The sequence below is a fragment of the Sciurus carolinensis genome, chromosome 3 (genome assembly GCF_902686445.1).
Source record: "Sciurus carolinensis chromosome 3, mSciCar1.2, whole genome shotgun sequence".
NCBI lineage: Eukaryota > Metazoa > Chordata > Mammalia > Rodentia > Sciuridae > Sciurus > Sciurus carolinensis.
The window spans coordinates 122373267-122386772 of NC_062215.1; the positions used below are offsets into that span (position 1 = coordinate 122373267).

Below are 13506 nucleotides of genomic sequence, written 5' to 3' on the forward strand. Positions count from 1 at the left end.
GCCAAAAGGAGTATTTTCCCTTCCTGTTTCTCCCTTTCAATAGTAATATAAACATAACAAAAAGCAGTAGAAAGAGCATCCCCTTTCCAGAAACAAACAAAAACCAATTACGGTCAATCCTGAGGGAAGTCTTCAGGAGAGGCGGCCAAGAAAAGCGGAGCGGAAGCTGAATGCCTCTGCCTTTATCTGTCCTCCCTGCCTAGCTTTCAAGGATCACATTTGCACCGTCCAGTTTGGATTCTTTCATGCCCAGGTAGGAAGGAAAAAATTTTATCAGCACATGATTGATGTGTTGAAATGTATGAAATTTAATCAGAGAGGGGTCCATGGCTTGTAGGGCTCTTTGTGATTTGTGTTTTCTGACTATGGGTCAAATCTGGGGGAAGCTCTAGGAACAGACAATCACTAATGAAGCCCCTGCTCTGCACTGGCCCCCATCCAAGCTCCAACTACCTTTCTTGCCTGTAGTCAACAGGAGGCGTCCCTGGAGGATATGGGACAGCAAGCTGATTGGGGGCTGGGGTTCTGCAGCAGGGAACCCCTTCCCAGGCTGTGGCTACTGCGACCCTGCTGTGCTGTACTGGGCCTGACACTCAGGGTGTTTCCTTGCCCTTTCTGTGCTCTGTCATGCACTACAAGGGGACTGGCCTCTGGAACATCTTTCCTGGGCTCCCCTGTCCTTCTTTTTGCCTTTGGGTTGCTTTTCTTGCTTTGATTCTCACTAATGTCACCATACTCTTTGTTTTCCTCTTCTGTTTAACCTGATGATTTATAAAATAAAATTTGTTTCCCTATTTCTTTGGTTCTGGCTGGAGAGAAATTGGACACTAGAAGGTCTCACCTTCCTCTTGGCCCAGAGGGCAGCAGCCTCCCTGGCAGGGTCTCTACCTCGAGGCTCCAGTGTCCACTAGAACACCTGGCTCAAACCCTGGTACTGCTTCTTCCTCTCTCTATCCCTTTCCCCATGCGCTTCCTGCTTAGCTAACATTGGGGTCCTCTCAGAGCTGTCTGGCTTCCCAACTGTTCCACCACTGGTAAACTACTTCCCAACCTTGAATTCCCTCTGTGATCAGTCCTCCAAGTGGCTCCCATTTTCCCAGGTAGACTTTACTGCTGTCCCACTCCTTGGCATATTTACTTTAGCCCTGATGCAACAGCCCCTCAATGCTAAATGCTCCATTATTATGAAGTCGCTTTTTAAAAAGTTGATTCTGACCAAGCATGGTGCATGATGCTGTGGTGTAATCTCAGAAGGTCAATAGAAATTTTTATTGGTGGAATTCCTAAGATGGCATCTAAAAGCTTAGGTACACTTTTGTCAGTGCTCTTGAACTCTTCCAAACCGTGAGCCAAGATGTCTCTAGAGGAAAAGGGCAGGTGAGATGGGGTAATTGTACCTGCAGTGTAAACACTAGAGCGAACTAAGCCTGGAATCAGTGCTCAGCAATTCCACTTATTAGCTGTGTGAGCTCAGGCCAGTCCCTGCATGTCTGTGTCCTCAGTTTTCTCAGTTTAATATGAAAATAATAATAAAATAAGGAGATAGCACAGATAAGGAGCATGCCAGATACGTGTAAACCTGCTCCTAAGGCGAGTTCCTCACTTGAGTTCTCTCCACTCTCACCATGTTTTTGTCTTTCCTTCCTCTGTTTAACCTAGTCATTCATAAAATGAAATTAATTGCCTTCTTTCTCAGTAACACAGCTAAGGTGAAATTCTCAAAAGGAAACTTACTTGAAAGCCAAAGGAAAACAAAAAAGAAATAAACAAATGGATCCAAAAACAAGCGAGGTCTCTGAACAGGCCTTGGTCAGTGATGATTTCCAATGGACCCAGCTGCCTGTCACAAATGCTGTCTCACAACACAGGGCTGTTAGGCACCCATGGGGTCTTTAGAATGTAGGATGTTGCCGAACTGAATGTACTGTCCCTTTCAAAGACAGATTCCCATGTCCTCAAAACAACACTTTCCCTGCTTTCACCTGATGTGTCCCTTGGAGGTTTTATTTAAATAATGGGGCATCCCCTCCTCAAAGCATCCATTCATGGCGTCGCCCCTAAGCCTAAAATGCTTGAGCTGGAGAAGGTTCTGAGAACACTGCCTTTCAACAGATGAAACAGCCTCTCGTTCCTGGAGCTGAACTACAGTTGTCTAGCTAAAAGACAACCTTGTGTACATTTTATGTCTTCAGAAGTTGCAGATCAAAAGGAAAATTCTGGTTGAAGCTTGATGCTTCCCCAGCTTTAGTAGTACTTTCTTTTCAAGGTTCCAAGGAACCATCAAGGGAGCTTTCCCACAAAATCAACTAACCTGGGGACAACTCATGAGCATTTTGTTAAAATACAGCCATCTCTGTAGAAACAAAAAGATGTCGCCTTTACATAATGTTTTATTGAGTCTGCCAGAAAATATTTATGAGCTGTCCTCAAGCATAGGTGTCCTGTGGACCCCAAGCTCACCAGCCTCTCGAAGACCATTGTAAAGGAAAGTTAGTTTTTCACAGGAAAGAAAAGGTGACGTGGGAAGCTAAACCCACATCTAGACTACTTTCTTCCAAGACAGGAAGAAAAATGAGCTTCCACTGTTATTTTCAAGAATAACCAGAGGGGCTGGGGATATAGTTCAGTTGGTAGTTTGCCTTACAAGCACTAAGGCCCTGGGTTCAAATCCTCAGCACCACAAAAAAAAAAAAAAAAAAAAAAAAAAAGAATAACCAGAGGCCTTTACTGTTAAAATACAGAACCAGGCACAATCCTAGACCGGTAAACCAACCTGCATAAGGTGGAGGCTAAATGCATGAGAACTGCTGGCAAGTACCCAGCTTGTTTAACAGCTCACTTCCAAAGCCCTGTTGTGTATGATGATGGGCACTTTGAATGTTGTCCCAGGTGATATGCCGTCACAGAATTCTCCATCTTCTTTGAGACTTTGATGTAAATCATGATCCCTCTCCCATCTTCGGGTCTGCTGTAAGGGAGCCTGGACTTTTTCAGGGCAGAGTTGGTCTCTGTTTAAAGTCACTGTTGAATTGGACCACACTGATCTTCCTTGATCTATGTGGGTTGTAAACAGGGTGCTGCTAAAGTGCTGTCATAGTACTTAACACTTGATCTATGGGTGATTTCAGGAAGGGGAAGAAGGTCTACTAGATGTCAGTGGGGTGACTGAAGTATTTAAGTAAGTTCTGTAAGAACCCAGAAACCTCTCCAAACATGGGAACTCACATAAGAGAGTTTATTAAGCAAACAGAGTGTCTCCCTGCAGGGTAAGAGAGAAAAGGAGAGGAAGAGAGAGACAGCACACACAAAAGAGAGAGTGAAAAGTGAGGAGGAGAGAGAGAATGGAAAAAAATGGCAGGGGAGCTATCCTTAAGCAGTTGAATTCCAAGGGTTAATAGGGGACCAATAATTGAGAAGGATACTTGCAAGCTGACTGATGAACCAATAGCTAGCTAGGATGTTCACAGACTGACAAGAAGTTGGGAGGTGGGGAAATGACTGCAGTGTAAAGGGCAGGGGAGCAGCTTTATATTTATTATAAGTTCCATGAAATTTCAGTCATTTTAAATAAATCTGCATCTCATCTATGTCATTTTTTGAAGTTTAGTGTTTTTTCTTTTTCCTTAATGCTATTATAACATTAAAAGCATAACCCACCTGAAATTTACTATTAATAAAAATGAAGGTATGTGTTTATATGTGTATTTCATATTTAGGCTCATGCATTGTTTTAAACTAATATTGGCCTTTATTTCCTCAATTGATTATATTTTTAAAATTAGGACTAGAGGGAAAAGCTACCAGTTTATTTTTACTGTAAATGGCTTCTATTTGCAAAAAGTCAGGGTTTTTAGAATAAAGTATAATCTCTGTGTTAGTTTTCTGTGACTGCTATAACAAATTGCCACAGATAGAATGTCTAGAAATAACATAAATTAATCACCTTATCATGCTTGAGTTTGGAAATCTGAAATGGGTCTCACTGGGCTAAAATCAAGATGGCAGCAGGGATGTCCTGGCTCAGTGGCAGAGCACTTGCCCAGCATGTGTGAAACACTGGATTTGATTCTCAGCACAACATATAAATAAAGATCTATCAACATCTAAAAATAATTAAAAAAAAAAAAAAAAGATGGCAGCAGACTCTGTTCCTTCTATAGGCTCGAGGGGAAGTCTGCTTGGCTTTCTGGCCCCTAGAGGCTACTACATTCCTTGGTTTTGTCCCCTTTTGTCTTCAAAACCTCCAGAGTGGGGCCTACTCCTCCCCACCCTGCTCTCTCTGCTTCTGACTCTTGCCTCCTTCTTCCATCTTTGAACACCCTTATGATTATATCAGGCTCTCCTGAAACACTAGGATGGTCTCCCTATTTTGATCATTAACTTAATCACAACTGTAGTGTCCCTTTTGCCACATAACCTAGCATTCACAGGTTCTGGGGATAAGGACATGACCATCTTTGGGGTCATGGTTCTTTGGGGGGGCCATGGTTCTTTCTACCAAAATCTCATTAGAAGTGAACTGCCATCTTATCTTCTGAAGTGGTAAGCAGTGTTGTACTGGTGACTCTTCCACCTCCTTCACTTGCTTATCTTTCTCCTCCATTTGGAAATGCCATTATCAGATATTTCAGAGAAAGAGCAAAGGAGTCTGGGTGAGACTGGGGGGCTCAATTGTGTAGCTGAGTAGCAAGAAATTGCCCAAAGGTTCAGATTCAGCACCTCCATCTAAAGAATACAGATAATAACAAAGGCTTCCTTCAGCCCTAGAGCTGTCGGGACAGTCAAGGAATCCTGAAACCTACACATCTGTGTCAAGATGTGCAGTGGGCTGTAGGAGATGGGGGGCATGGAACCACCAAGGAGTCACATTTGACAATTAAAACTTACTTTCTAGAAATAAAAATCACTGCATGCAAGAGGATAAAATAGCTCATTTCCATCCCAGATCAGTATTTTATCGCCATCCCCGAGAGAGGTCACTTTAATCACTTGTTTATGTATATCTTGTTTTGCTTTTCCCTGCTCTGATGTTTGGTATGCTTTGAGTGGATATTTATTCCCTTCTCATTAAGCCTACAAACATCTAATCATTCCTGTTTGGTTTTTTTTTTTCATTTTAATAATTTATATTTAAATGTTGGCAAATTGAATGGTCTAATTTTGCCCTTTGAATGCCAATGCATTCAAGGCCTTTAGGCAGCTTTTATCTCTTGGTTTTTTTAAATTCTATTTTGAGTTTTATAAAAAATTGATATTTCTTATTATCCCCCAACCCATAATTTTCCTTACTGAACTTTTTGTTTAATTTTCTTTTGCTTTGACATTTTATTTTTCAGACACCTCTCATTGAACCTCACGTTCCTCTTCGTCCTGCTAACACCATTACCAAGGTAATGGGACGTAGGTGGGTTGATGAGCCGTCCGAGCTCGCTTCTTAAGGACCACTGGAGGTGGTCCCTATGTCAGAGCATCACATCAAGAAACCTCTGATCCATTTTCAAGACAATAAATATTCAGTGCATCTCAGTTCTCAGCATAACACAGTGACATGTCACAGTGAACAATGTAAATATGTATGAGTGGGTTATGTTTTTCTACCAGACTCCAAATTAGAAAGTGATTTAAGGATTCAGCTGGTTTGTTTTCCTTCTATAAACTCTCCTTTCTCTTCTCCTTCTACTTGATTAAAATCCAGGTCCCTTCAGAGAAGATCCTCAGGGCTGGAAAAATTTTACGAAATGCCATTCTCTCTCGAGCCCCTCACATGATAAGAGATAGGAAATACCACCTCAAGACATACAGGTAAGTGTGCTAAGTCTGAAGGCCATGACCCCTCAGATTCATGTTTAGCAAAATTGAAATAAATATGCCTCTCTCAGTTTTCCATCCAGGGGTAGCCCATTTACAATGCTGCCAAGACTTAGAAGGTCTCAGTTTGTCTTGAATCACTACTAAACTATGGGTATTAAATTATCTTTTAATATTCCAAGCAGTTACTCTTTAACTAATTTTCTTAGACATTGATGAACAATGAGAAGAAATTTTTTGCATTTCCCTTTGCTAGTATCTTTTTAGAAACCTATTAAATTTAGATCACATTCAGCCAACATGTACCAAGTACATGTTTATCCTCAAAGACCTCTGCAGGTCCCTTTCTATATGTTATCTCAGTTGATCCTCACTACAGGGCTGCAATACAGCCATATTTCAGACCATAAAAGAGAGTCAGCTCGAAGAGATTAAATAGTTTCCTTGTCCAAGGCCCAAGTCTAGGGAGTAGCAGAACCAAGATTGAAAGTGCATTCCCAGATTTAGTGATCTTTTTAGTCATTCACCCCACAAGTTTATGAGGCACCTCTTGAGTAGGAGAGACTATTGTGTTCTAAGTCCTCAAGAGACAGCAGTGAACAAAATAGCCAAACCCTTAATGCAACTTATTTTCTGATGTAAGATTTCATTCTGTGAATCAGACATAACTTTCCTATGTTCATATATGAACACACAACCAGTGTAACTCCACATCATGTACAACCACAAGAATGGGAAGTGATAGTCCATCTATATATAAAATGTCAAAATACATTCTACTGTCATGGATACTAAAAAGAACAAATATAAGACTTTTAAAAAGATTTCATTCTAGTATGCATATAAGTAAGATACATCACTCTATCATCAGAATAAGGATTCCTCGTTAGAACTCGCAATAGAGTTAAGAAATGAGAAAGATAAAGAAAACTGAAGATCTTCAGTTAGTTGGACCTTTTGTGATGACTGATCCATGGTGGGCCAACTAAGAATTCACTTCTCTTACTTTTTATGTTATCAGTTCAACAAATGTTAGAAAGTAGAATGGCCAATATGTGGCACATACGCCTTCACTCTTCCTTCCATGGTTTAGGCACGGTCCTTTTTGACTGACTCAGTCAGGCCCTTTCCCATTTAGCCTAGACATGACTTCAGAACCCATTAACCTTTGCATGAGTCAAACCCCATTTGATTCACATGAACCAAATTCGTAAGACACAGCTGGAATATAAATTTTAGTTACCATGGATGCGTATCTTTCTAGTGACAACCAACTACAATAGAACCTATAAAATTGTACCTGCTTGACCCTATAACAAACCTACCACATATATGCACCTTAAAATCCAGTCTCTTTCAAGGAAAGAGATGGGAAAACATTGCAAATCCTTGCTCTTTGGATCTCTGTTTGTACACACCATCCAAACTAACATTTTTCTGATCACATGTGATTTGAATTTGTTATAAGATCAAATACAGCATGTCATATTTTAAGTTGGTCTCTCTTTTTTTATTTTGATTCATTATACACAAATGGGGTGCAACTATCATTTCTCTTGTTGTATACGAAGTAGAGTCATACAATTTGTGTAATCATACATGTACATAGGGTAATGATATTTGTCTCATTCTATTATCTTTCCTTCACCACCTCCCCACCCCTCATTTCCTCTTCACAATCCATCCTTCCTCCATCCTTTTCCCTTACTTCCTCCCCTCACCCCATTATGTATCATCATCTACTTATCAGGGAAATCATTTGGTTTTTTTTGGATTGACGTATTTCACTTAGCATGATATTCTCCAACTCCATTCACTTACCTGCAAATACCATAATTTTATTCTTCTTTATGACTGAATAATATATATTGTGTATATATATATACCACAGTTTCTTTATCCATTCATCTATTGAAGGGCATATAAGTTGGTTCCATAATCTAGTTATTGTGAATTGAGCTGCTATAAACATTGATACAGCTGCATCACTGTAGTATGCTGCTTTTAAATCCTTTGGGTATAAACTGAGGAGTGGGATAGCTGGGTCAAATGGTGGTTCCATTCCAAGTTTTATAAGGAATCTCCATACTGCTTTCCAGAGTGGCTGCACCAATTTGCAACCCCACCAGCAATGTATGAGTGTACCTTTTTCCCCACATCCACACCAAAAGTTGGCTTCCTCTTGATAAAATTTTGGAAATAAGATGGAATTTTCAAAGTACCTTAGTCTTATGTAGCACATTCCTCTTAGGGGTATTCCATCTCTTGGGACAGATTGGTCATCTAGGCTCTTTCTGTTTTATACTGGAGCTGCTATTTGGGATGATTCCATTTGTAAGTCTTGTTCTCTAACCCTAGAAGCAAATTCTTTTTAGAATCTGGGCCCCTATACACTGCTGTAATTTAAAAGGAAAAGATGGGTTTAAAAAAATTCATGGGGGCTGGAGTTATAGCTCAGTGGTAGAGTGCTTGCCTAGCATGTGTGAGGCACTGTGTTCGATTCTCAGCATCTCATAAAAATTTTAAAAATAAAAGTATTGTGTCCATCTACAACTAAAATATATTTTTTTAAAAATGCACGCATCTAATGTCCTGAGAGTTTGCCTTTTTTAACTCATTATGTAGACCTCAAACTTTCACATGGCTAAAGGATCTTTTTCCTTTAAAGTTTTTATTATTTTTCTTTAATTTAAGATATGATTATGCTTTCCCAAGTATTGACTTATGTTAGGGAAATTCCATTACATATGTCATGTTTGGTGACAAATAATGGAAACTAGAAGTCAGAAACCATAATCTCTTCTTGCTCCATAGCACTAAGATTTGAAACCCCTGAAATATAGGTGTTAGGCCTGTTCCACGCCCTATGACACAAACTGATGATCTGTTGGTAATGACCAGTGAACTCCCCTGGAAGTCAGAGGCATGATTTCTTTTTTCTGCCATTCAGTTTGAGTTCCTTGTCCCAGATCTTGTGCTTCTGAGCTCCTTTCCCTCTCTCCCTCTTGTCCTCTCTCCTTTGTATCATTGCTGCAATATTAGGGGGCTGAAGCCCCTCCAGATATAGTATCACCCCCAGTGTTTTGGTGTGAATGTTACAAGACCAAAATTAATAGTGCTAGAGATCTGCAGTCCATTCTAAAGTGACAAGGGATCATTAATGGAAAGGATACCCAGTGATTCCATCAGCTACAAATGGGACAGCTGTGTCTCTGTCCCATATTGTGACTGCAAGATTCTGTATCCCTTATGAAGATCCAGATGCCCTGGAATGATCTCCCTTCCATGTTCTCTTTTCAATAAAAGCAATCATGGACCGAAAAGCCAAATGATTTTTTATACTTTTGTAAGAATTCCTCTTAGTAAATTCTTCCACTGTAAGAGGAATATATTGACAGGTTGCATGTTTGGTTGAGACCAGTAGGAAGTTGGTACCTCTTTGCCTCCTGCAGCTCTGCTGTACAGGTATAGACTGTAATCACAGCAGCCCTGGAAATCACACAAGCTTCTCAGACATCCTCCTTGTGAAGCACTCTGGGGTCAGGGTCAACCCCAAGTCAGGACACCCTAGGAGCTCTGATAGATTCCAGAATTCTATAATATTAGAACTAGAGAAGACCTCACAGGTCATCTTTTGCTTTTTCTTTCTTTTATAGATGAGAAAAATGAAAACCAGAGATCTGGCCAAAGCCACATAGCTAATGAGTAGCAGACCTGGTGCTATATATCATATCTTCTCCAAGTTCAAGGCTCTTCCTAGTAGAAGTTCATTGGATTAGACAAAGGGGAATGAAGGGAAGGGTGAGGGATGGTAATAGGGAAGACAGTAGAATGAATCAGACATAACTTTTTTATGTTCACATATGATGCATGACTAGTGTAACTCCACATCATGTACAACCACAAGAATGTGAAGTTATTCTTCTAGTATGTATAATATGCCAAAATACACTCTACTGTCATGTATATCTAAAAAGAACAATTTTAAAAAGATCCTTCCCAAAGTCTCCTTCAGTTTAAACTAGAGGGCAACTCTCTGGGTTGACCTTGTCTCAGCTCATGCCCAGAGGCAGTGCCATGCTTAGCTAGGGAGGGGAGGCCACCCGTGACTCAGTCCCAGCTTCAGGCAGCCAGCTGCTCTGTGACTCCCTGCACTGTTCTGTTGTCCCTCGGGATCCTCTCCTAGACTTCAGGATTCCATTTTCTCCCTTGAACTACCATACCATGAACACCTGCCCTACCCTCTCACCCCCGAAAGGTTTCAGCATTTTCTCGTGTGTGTGTGTGTGTGTGTGTGTGTGTGTGTGTGTGTGTGTAATTACATTAATAGCTTGCCCATCCACACCAACTCTTCACAGACAGCAGCCCATCCACACTAACTTTTTCTGTATGTTCAAACATTAATCTTGGCCATTAAGGTTCGAACATACAGAAAGCCAGAGAGGGTTTGGTGTTCTTAGATGACAGACTCCATAGAAGTGCTAATGCTCATTATATAGACCTTTTTTCAGAGAGATTTGCATTGCTAATTGTTTGTTTCTCCCAGCACCCCTCCAGAGGAAGATCAGTAGTATTGAAAACATAAAGTGCTATATAATTTTGCACTTATACAGAGATTTTCATGGAGCATCTCCAAGTACCTTACAGACATTAACTCATTCCCCACACGGCTCAGGTGAAGGGAGCCAGTGTTGTGTTTTGTCTTCATCGTACTTTCTGGAATCAACTTACGATGACTGAGTTTCTGTCCCTGTGATTAGCTCGCTGGCTAATCAGTGCTCCCCCTCAAAGGCCCTGTGGTCTCCCCTGGTGCTGCATGCTATAATTCTTTTATTTAGACAATCTTGCTTCAAAGATTCTCTCATGAGCTGAGTGGTTTTATTGGGTTGTGTCTGTCTTTGAGAACCTGAGGCTACCCCATGTGGTGCTTGTGTGCCAGGAGACCTCTTAGGGTAAGAGCACTCTGCTCTTTGGGAGGTTCTCCCTCATAAGCCATCTCCGTCTTCTGTCTCCCATCTCCTCTAGACAATGCTGTGTGGGAACCGAGCTTGTGGATTGGATGATGCAACAGACCCCGTGTGTTCACTCCAGGACTCAAGCTGTTGGCATGTGGCAAGTCCTATTAGAAGATGGTGTCCTCAACCATGGTAAGATGAGCCACGGTCCCTGGAAAACCCTTAAGAAATGCTAAATGCATTTCCCTGGGCAAGCTGTTGCTGAACTCCCAAATGGGCAAGAAAGAATTATGATGCCTTTAGGAAACGCGGAGCTAGCATCTTCATTTAGCAATACAAATGCAGCGAGTGGAAGCTATTGATTGCTGTGTTCCACCATTGTACCTTCCTAACTTCGGAGAACGAAGGAAAGGAAAATGAAATTGCAAGCCGAGTGCATCAGTTCCAATTATGTTTATTAGTTTGCATTCACGGTCCATTGATAGTGTGATTATACTCTGAGCACTGCTTAGCAATCCTGATGCAGGGGCAGAAGGAAGAACAATGGAATGTGTGACTGGGCTGAATGACATGAAAGTAAGTAATGAATTCAGAAGTTGCCTTTTGCTGGGTACAGTGGCACATGCCTGTAATCCCAGCAGCTTGGGAGGCTGAGGCAGGAGGATCACGAGCTCAGAGCCAGCCTCAGCAATGGTGAGGTGCTAAGCAACTCAGTGAGACCCTGTCTCTAAATAAAATACAAAATAGGGCTGGGGATGTGGCTCAGTGGTCAAGTGCCCCTGAGGTCAATCCATGGTACCCCTCTCCAAAAAACAGAACTTGCTGCTGTGTCTGAGAGAGCCAATTTATATATCCACAGAATGACCATATATAAAATCAGGAATGTGCTCTGTAACTGCAGTGGTTTTCACTGGTGTATAACTGTGACTGAGCTGTTCATGCTGTCTGTTCAAGACCACTTTTCCAAACAGACAAAACATTTAAATCCTCTATTTCATTTGCCAACAGCTGGGAACCTAATGATAGATTTTCCAGTGTTTAGCATGCTTTAATGTGCATACCAATCACCTGGGACAGGTTCTGAATTTGCAGGCCTGAGATGGATCCTGAACAACCACATTTCCAACATGTGCTGGTTGAAGCTGATCACCCGGAGCAGCAAGGGTCTACCATTTCTCTTTATCCTTTGAGCGTATTGCTGCCCACCCCAAAAAGGAGCTAAAGACTTTCAGCTATTTAGATGAGGGATGCTGAACCAAGTTTATTGTCTTTGTCCTACAGAGATCTAAATCCTGTTGTTTACAAGAAGAGGCAGATTGGGGGGTGTAGTTCTGTGGGAGAGCAACTACCCAGCATGTAAGAGGCCTGGGTTTGAGCCCCAGCACTGGGTAGGGGACTTTTGAAAATCAGAACTGGAAGAAAATTATCACAACATTTTTCTAGGAGCATATGACCTAGAAGCTTGGTCTGGTCAGTTTTGTTCAAATAATAACTCAATTTTCTTCAGACTTCCAAAGTACAGACAGAAATGTTTATAAATAGTAGATGTAGAAAGAAAACCCTAAGTTCTGACCCTGACAAAGGAGATTTTCTTGTTAAGTCTACTTTCAGAAACCATTCTAGGGCATGATTTGGCAGTTGGTTATTTTCCTCTTTGAGACCTATGTCCCATGTCCTAGAAAAGGTCACCAAGGCAATTTTTGCAGGTCAAAGTGCTCATCTCAGAAAAGTTGGCAGGTTCTCAGAGGGAGTCCCACGGAGACCCAGGAGAGGATGGGTGGGGAGGGATCTGGTGTGCATGACTGCAACCAGGAGGTCATGTCTGCAGCTGCACCGCCCGGGCAAGGCCTGTGCCGAGGGTGCGGAGTCTCCCGTTCCGCTGCCACTTGGCTCTCCTGCCGGACACCATCCATCTGCTCCGGTGAGCAGAGCTGCGGGCAGCGCTCTGGGCCACAGCTGATACTAGTCTCCATGTTTCCTGCAGTGGACCAGGAGCACCATTTCCAAGACAAATATTTATTTTATCGATTTCTGGATGACGAGCATGAGGATGCCCCTTTGCCTACTGAGGAGGAGAAGAAGGAGTGTGACGAGGAGCTCCAGGACACCATGCTGCTGCTGTCGCAGATGGGGCCCGATGCCCACATGAGGATGATTCTGCGCAAACCGTGAGTGAGAGCCGCACCTGCCCGCCCGGGTTGCCGAGTGCGCAGGCGCGCCTGGGGAAGGACAGAGACCCATTTTGGAAGCTCTGGCCTTTGCCTGGGGCCACGGCAAGATACGGAAGAGAAGACACGGTGTTTGTCTGTTTTATTTTTTATCTTTCTTTTGGGGCTCTATAACTCTGTTTCCTCTCACATGAGTTAAAACTATAGAAATCCTCAGAGATTGGTTCAGGCTGTCAAAACCAAGCCCCCACAATAAATAACCTTTGGCTAAGAGCAAACAGAAACTGCTGTTTCTGTGCCAGAGGGCGGCAGCCCCTTTCTTCCTAGTGCCAGAGGACGGAGGTCATCAGCCCTCTGACCCTCATGCCCATGCGTGGACTCGTCATTCATCACTCAGCATCCTTCCACCCCATCCTGCACTAAGCATTCTTAACCCCTCTGTCCCCTTAGCCTCTCCAAGCCTCCAGCCAGCCCGTGAGGCAGCCTCTCCCAGCTCAGCTGTAAACTGCCTTACCTTCAATAGCTGCCCACCAGCCAAAGCTGAGGTCTTTGAAATGTGTAATCAAATCAAACCC

General features: G+C 42.3%; 1 protein-coding gene across 11 annotated transcripts in view; it reads left to right on the plus strand.

Annotated features, from left to right (window-relative positions):
- Positions 1-13506, plus strand: part of Rapgef4 (Rap guanine nucleotide exchange factor 4) — a 279641-nt gene that overhangs the window by 188011 nt on the left and 78124 nt on the right. For 7 of the 11 annotated variants that reach the window (XM_047543020.1, XM_047543011.1, XM_047543009.1 and 4 more), the window contains 4 exons: positions 5337-5390; positions 5696-5802; positions 10834-10955; positions 12748-12931. In XM_047543020.1, coding sequence (XP_047398976.1) covers positions 5337-5390; positions 5696-5802; positions 10834-10955; positions 12748-12931 — 467 coding nt within the window. Of the gene's footprint in view, positions 1-5336; positions 5405-5546; positions 5566-5695; positions 5803-10833; positions 10956-12747; positions 12932-13506 lie in introns of those variants that run through there. The other 4 variants (XM_047543010.1, XM_047543016.1, XM_047543017.1 and 1 more) reach the window with 3 other exon arrangements.